The sequence below is a fragment of the Chiloscyllium plagiosum genome, chromosome 8, assembly GCF_004010195.1.
Source record: "Chiloscyllium plagiosum isolate BGI_BamShark_2017 chromosome 8, ASM401019v2, whole genome shotgun sequence".
Lineage (NCBI taxonomy): Eukaryota > Metazoa > Chordata > Chondrichthyes > Orectolobiformes > Hemiscylliidae > Chiloscyllium > Chiloscyllium plagiosum.
The window spans coordinates 89,556,255-89,563,555 of NC_057717.1; the positions used below are offsets into that span (position 1 = coordinate 89,556,255).

The following is a 7,301-nucleotide window of genomic DNA, read 5'->3' on the forward strand; positions in this document are numbered from 1 at the left end:
TACAAATATCTCAGCAAGAGGCCCAGCAATCACTTCTCTAGCTTCCCAGAGTTCTCGGGTACACCTGATCAGGTCCTGGAGATTTATCCACCTTTAACCGTTTCAAGACATCCAGCACTTCCTCCTCTGTAATCTGGACATTTTGCAAGATGTCACCGTCTATTTCCCTACAGTCTATATCTTCCATATCCTTTTCCACAGTAAACACTGATGCAAAATATTCATTTAGTATCTTCCCCATTTTCTGTGGCTCCACACAAAGGCCACCTTACTGATCTTTGAGGGGCCCTATTCTCTCCCTAGTTACCCTTTTGTCCTTAATATATATTTGTAAAACCCCTTTGAATTCTCCTTAATTTTATTTGCCAAAGCTATGTCCCCATTTTGCCCTCCTGATTTCCCTCTTAAGTATACTCCTACTTTCTTTATACTCGAAGGGTTCACTCGATCTATCCTGTCTGTACCTGACATATACTTCCTTTTTCTTAACCAAACCCTCAATTTCTTTAGTCATCCAGCATTCCATATAGTTACCAGCCTTCCCTTTCACCCTGACAAGAATAAATAATTTCTCTGAATTCTTGTTACCTCATTTCTGAAGGCTTCCCATTTTCTAGCTGTCCCTTTACCTGCGAACATCTGCCTCCAATCAGCTTTTAAAAGTTCTTGCCTAATACCAGCAAAATTGGCCTTTCTCCAATTTAGAACTTCAACTTTTAGATCTGGTCTATCCTTTTCCATCACTGTTTTAAAACAACTTAAGGCCTTTTATGAAGTCGATGGCCTCAGGAGTCTTAATGTTGGGACATCTCTGGTCTCCAATGTTTAAAACTGTGATAGATCAAAAGGAATGGTCTCGGGCCCACCCCTTCAGGAGTTCCCATTCTCATGCTCGCCTCAATGAAGAATCTGGCAGATGAGAGTATATGGTAGGAAAACGTGAACTTGTCAACTTTGTCAGGAAGAACAGAAAAGTAAGATGTCCTTTAGAAGGAGATCGGCTGAAGAAGTGAGGTACAGAAAATCCTGGTGTCATGGAAAATGAATCTCAAAAGTTAAATCTGCAGACACATAACTGATTGTGAAGGCCATCAGAATGTTGTTTATTACAAGAGGAATGGAATATAAAAAGGTAAGAAAGTTTATTGTAGCTGTAAAGGGCCTTGGTAACACTGTATCTGGGAGTACAGAGTAGAGTTTTGGCCTTCTTAGTTGAAAGACTGCAGTTCTGAGAAAGTTCACTTGACTCAACCTGAGATGAGCAGGATTAAACCTTTGAGGCTGCACCCATTGGAGTTAAGAATGAGGTGCAATTTTACTGAAATTGCAAAGATTGAGTGAACTGGATAGCTTCTGAGATGGAAGATGTATCTTCTTGGTGACTAGAGCAAGGGAACACAGTTTAAGAATAAGATAAACAGAGGAGAAAAATGTCTTCTTTTAGAGGGTTGTTAGCCTGTGGGATTCTCTTTGTGAGAAACTAGTGGGACCGGTGGGTCATTGAGTATATTCAAGGTCGAGTTGGGTTAATTTTTAATAGATAGGCAGCCAAGGGTTACAAGGTGGTGGTTCAGAGAGAATAGTACAGTTAAGACCCCAATCAGATCAGCCAAGCTTTTAAAATAGTGTGGTGGATTCAAAAGGCCAAAGAGCCTAATCCTTCTCCAAATTCTTCAGAAATTATAAAATCAGTGGTTAGAACTGTTGCCTCACTGCACCAGGCACGGATTCTATTCCGGCCTCGGAGGATTGTCTGTGCAGACATTCTCCTAGTGTCTGCGTGGGTTTACTCCAGGTGCTCCAGCTTTCTCCCACAATCCAAGGTTGTGCAGGTTAGGTGGATTGGCTATGCCAAATTGCCCAGGGACGTGTAGATTAAATGGATTGGCCTTGGGAAATGCGGGGTTTAAAGGGTCAGGGTAGTATAGAATGAGCTGCTCTTCAGAGGGTTGGCCTGCTTCAACTCTGTAGGAATTCTGCGATTCTAAGTTCCCAAACAGACTGAAGACCAATGGGAACACTGTCGGGAGGAAGTCATCCTTTTGGATCAGTGGGGAAGCATGGAAAGGCACCCCTTGGAATATTGGAGATTTAGTGGAGGAATTGACTGGCTGATGGACTGATATCCATGGAGCTCCACATTAGGGTGCAAAGCAAGTGTTAAAGTGTTTCACCAAAGGTCAGGTTAATGGATATGGAGTGGAACAATTCCTACCTTCAGTCATTTTGGCTACTCCCTGCAGGCAGGTCAGCTGGTCACATTCATTGTGGTGTCTCTGAAAAGGAGAAATGTGTCAAAGCAGCTTAGCACCATCTCTGCTCAGAGGGAGCTGATCTTGTGTTTCCTTAGATACTCACATGAACCCAACATCTGACACCTGTGGCTATTTCCCATCCACTAACCTGACTTCAATCCCCTTCGGTGTCAACAGTCTGACCCTACCCTCTTTGGACTCAAGGGCCATCTACAGGTTGGGAATTCGAGAGGGGAGGCAAAAATCAAGGCCACTTTGGAAGAGGCAGACAGAAGCGGAATGATCATGTTTCAGAGGAAAGGAACGATGGGTTCTCGTGCCTCACCAGCACCTAGTCACCCACATTCCCCTCCCCATAAAACTCCCATGCCTTCGTCTCCCACCTCCCCGAAACTGGAACACCTGTACCATTCACAATTCCCTCCTGTGTTCTATCCACCTGATCTATCTCTCCATCCATGCCATATATTCCCTCAACTCCCTCTCAAACGGCTCCATCCAGTGCTTTGCCCAAATGTCCATCTCATTTAGTGAACCGTCTCCTATGGGTGGACAGGGGTAAGCAGAATTATAGGAGATAGTGAAAAGATCCCACCATTCACTCCCAGCCAAGTTACAAGTGAATCACAAATCAGTGAACCAGTACTCACATCGTCCATCTGCTGTGACCCCTCACCGGAATCAGAGAGCTCAGGTCTCAGTTGTTCACTTGGCACAGGCTCAAGTTCGGATTCCCCTGTGACGTGAAAGGAAAGAAAACAAACGTAAGATGCAGAATGTGGACCCTTGGGTTTACAGCACAACCAAGTGTTGAAACGTGGCAACACGTGTTTCCAGGCACAGGAAGGTCAGTCAGGAACACACGAAGTGAATCAAATCTCGGCTGCACAAGCCTGCGAGGGAGGAGGGTGGATCTTACATTATTTGGACTGTAGCGCTTTTTTTCAAAACTTCCAGGGGAGTTCCACAGAACACTGTTGCCCTTCACTTTGTAAGGAGGTGGTTAGAGAGTTAGAATACTTCCAGATTGACAGGTCATTCAGCCCACATTAACCTTCTCCCACTTTAATTCACTTCATCCCCAAATCCTATTGTTTCCCCCTTCCCCAATATTGTTAAGGGTTGCATCATTTTATCACCCATCCCTAGCTTCCCTTCAGGTGATAGTGTGGAGTTGAGTTTTTTTTCAGTATTGCTGGGCCAAGATCCTAGAATTTCATTCTTAACAGCACAGTGTCCTATGGCACATGGACTTCAGCAATATAGTTTCAGGTCAGTAAGGAGCAGGGCTGGGAGGGAAACTATGTAGAATCCCACGAGTATGGAAAGAAGTCATTCGACCCTCTATGGAGCACCTCAACCAGACCCAAACCTCTACCCTATTCCTGTAACCCTGCACTTCCTATGGTTAATCTGCACATCTTTGAAAAGTGGGATGAAACTGGATCACCTGGAAGAAACCCACACAGACACTGGGAGAGAATGTGCAATCTCCACATGGAGTGTTGCTGGAGGGTCATGGTCCCCTGATAAAAGGAAAAGGAACAGTGCTCCAAAAACTAGTGCTTCCAAATAAACCTGTTTGATTAGAACCTGGTGTTGTGCCATTTTTTAAAAACGTTGCTGGAGGGTGGAATAAAACCCAGATCACTGACACTGTGAGGCAACAGTGCTAACTACTGAGCCACTCTGCCACGCCATGACCTCGGGATGCCACAAACTATTTTACATAGTCAGCACTTGATTGAAATGTATTAATTACAGGGCAAACAGCAGTCAGTTTACATACAAGGTCTCTCAAATGGCAACAGCTAGTCTGTTTTACTATTGTTTAAGGGAGAAGTGTCAGCCAGGAAAATGGGCAGTATTCTCATAAGAAACAGCAGCAGACGACAGAGTTCTTTAAGCTTGCTAGGTCACTTAATAAAGATTGTAAAACCTCAGTAAGGACCTTAAAACTCAAAAAGGGTGTTCTGAGAAATTACCCTACACTCCTGGATAATTAATCTGAACTTCAAATGTATTTCCCAGTTGAGGCACATGGGTCTGGAATCAATGAGTTCCTGACCTATCCAATCTGCTGTTAATTCACTCATTTAAAAGCTTGACATGAAATGGGGGTTTAGGAGGTTGTAAGCCAAACAGCCGATTTAACAACAGGGTGTAAACTTTGTTCTGTTATTATTTAAAAATAAAACCTGTCTGGTTTTGCGAAGCTTGACAGCACTAACTCACTTTGCCGGCCATCCTGCCTTTAGCTATTGTAACCCCTACTATAAGGTATGTTAGAGTTCAAGTTCAGCAACTTGGTAGGCGGCATGGTGGCACAGTGGCACAGTGGTTAGCACTGCTGCCTCACAGCGCCAGAGACCCGGGTTCAATTCCCGCCTCAGACGACTGACTGTGTGGAGTTTGCATGTTCTCCCCGGGTCTGCATGGGTTTCCTCCGGGTGCTCCGGTTTCCTCCCACAGTCCAAAGATGTGCAGGGCCAGGTGAATTGGCCATGCTAAATTGCCCGTAGTGTTAGGTAAGGGGTAAATGTAGGGGTATGGGTGGGTTGCGCTTCGGCGGGGCGGTGTGGACTTGTTGGGCCGAAGGGCCTGTTTCCACACAATCTAATCTAATCTAATCTAATCTAATCAAAATTTTGCACAGACACCAAGCCTGTGAGGGGCTCGGGGGAGGGAATCAGAAATTGGAGCAAGTAATTTGGCAGAATGCCTCATTGCCAGAACTTTCCGGTGAAAACCATCCATTGCTTGGCTAGTGAGATTCTTCATCTCCGAGGCCTTTGCAAAAAGGAAGTCTGCAGAGAAATGCAGTGGTTTTTGTCAAGATTCACCCTGAACAGCTCCAGGATGCAGGACTCTGTGCTCTAAGAGCCATTTCTTTCAACACATACAGACAAACATCAGGGCAGCATGGTGGCTCAGTGGTTAGCACTACTGCCTCACAGTACCATGGACCGAGATTCAATTCCAGCCTTTCGGCAACTGACTGGAGTTTGCACATTCTCCCTGTGTCTGTGTGGGTTCCCTCCGGGTGCTCCAGTTTCCTCCCACAGTCCAAAGATGTGCAGGTTAGGTGAATTGGCCACACTAAAATTGCCCATATAGTTTTCAGGGATGCGTAGGTCAGCTGCATTAGTCAGGGGAAATGTATCTTGAATCACAGAATCCCTATAGTGTGGAAACAGGCTATTTGGCCCAACAAATCCACACCGACCTTCTAAAGAGTAACCTGCACCGACGCACTCCTTTAGACTACAATTCCCCTGACTAATGCACCTAACCTACACGTCCCTGAACACTATGGGCAATTTAGCATAGCCAATTTACCTAATCTTTTGACTGTGGGGGGGGGGAAAAACCAGAGCACCCAGAGGAAACCCATGCAGACACAGAATGTGCAAACTCCACAGTGTCTGCATGGGTTTCCTCTGGGTGCTCTGGTTTTTCCCCACCCCACAGTCAAAAGATGTACAGGTTAGGTAAATTGGCTATGCTAAATTGCCTATAGTGTTCAGGGAATATATCAGGGAATATTTGAAATCAATATACTTCAAATCTTAAATGACTGAGGTTCCACAGCCCAGTGAAGCACACAGAGTGAAGTTAGTCTCATATCTAGTCAGAGCACAGAAACAAACCTTTCAATCTAACCAGTCCACACCAGCCATAATCCCACCAGCTTAGGCATGGCCCATATCCCTCCAAACATTTCTTAGTCATGTACTTGCCCAAATATCTTTTAAATGTTGTAACTGTACTGGATCCACCACTTCCTCTGGAAGTTCATTCCACAGACAAACCACTAAATGTTGCCTATGACTTTTAAAAAAATTTTCTCCACTCACCTTAAAAAAAAAAATACATGCCCCCTAGTTTTGAACTCCCTATCCTAGGGAAAGAACCATTGCTATTCATCTTATCTATACTCCACATGATTTTATAAACCTTTAGGAGGTCACTCCTCAACCTCTTACACTTCAGCAAAAAAAAAGCCTCTGTTGATAACTCAAACCTTCCATTCCAGATAACATCTCCTCTGAACCCTCTCCAGCTAAAGAGGGCAACCAAAATTGGAGACAACTCCAGAAAAGGCCTCACCCGATGTTCTGTACAACCTCAATATGACATCCCAATTCCTCTGAGGCAGAGTCAAGATTAGAGCAGTGCTTCATCAGGAATGGCCCTCCTATACTGAAGCATCTGAGCAATGGAAGGCAAGCATGCTAACCACCCTTTCTACCTGTAATGCAAACTTCAAAATCCAAGTGCTCTGCCTCTTACTCAGAGATTGCATTGTTATATTGCATCTGAACAATGTTAAGCCCAAGTTACATAGAACATAGAAGAATAGAACATAGAAGAATATAGCGCAGTGCAGGCCCTTCAGCCCTCGATGTTGCACCGATCCAAGCCCACCTAACCTACACTAGCCCACTATCCTCCATATGCCTATCCAATGCCCGCTTAAATGCCCATGAGGGAGAGTCCACCACTGCTACTGGCAGGGCATTCCATGAACTCACGACTCGCTGAGTAAAGAACCTACCCCTAACATCTGTCCTATACCTACCCCCCCTTAATTTAAAGCTATGCCCCCTTGTAATAGCTGACTCCATACGAGGAAAAAGATTCTCACTGTCGACCCTATCTAAACCCCTAATCATCTTATACACCTCTATCAAGTCACCCCTAAACCTTCTTTTCTCCAATGAAAACAACCCCAAGTGCCTCAGCCTTTCCTCATACGATCTTTCTACCATACCAGGCAACATCCTGGTAAACCTCCTCTGCACCCGTTCCAGTGCCTCCACAACCTTCCTATAGTATGGCGACCAAAACTGCACACAATACTCCAGATCCGGCCGCACCAGAGTCTTATACAACTGCAACACGACCTCAGGACTCCGGAACTCAATTCCTCTACCAATAAAAGCCAGTACGCCATATGCCGCCTTCACAGCACTATTTACCTGGGTGGCAACTTTCAAAAATTTGTGTACATGGACACCAAGATCCCTATGCTCATCCACACTA

General features: G+C 44.9%; 1 protein-coding gene across 1 annotated transcript in view; it reads right to left on the reverse strand.

Annotated features, from left to right (window-relative positions):
• The window catches only part of LOC122552172 (protein Niban 1-like), a 153,497-nt gene that overhangs the window by 130,698 nt on the left and 15,498 nt on the right, over positions 1-7,301 (reverse strand). The window contains exons 3-4 of the mRNA XM_043694711.1: positions 2,906-2,991; positions 2,216-2,276 (exon numbers count right to left, since the gene is read on the reverse strand). Coding sequence (XP_043550646.1) covers positions 2,216-2,276; positions 2,906-2,991 — 147 coding nt within the window. The remainder of the gene's footprint in view (positions 1-2,215; positions 2,277-2,905; positions 2,992-7,301) is intronic.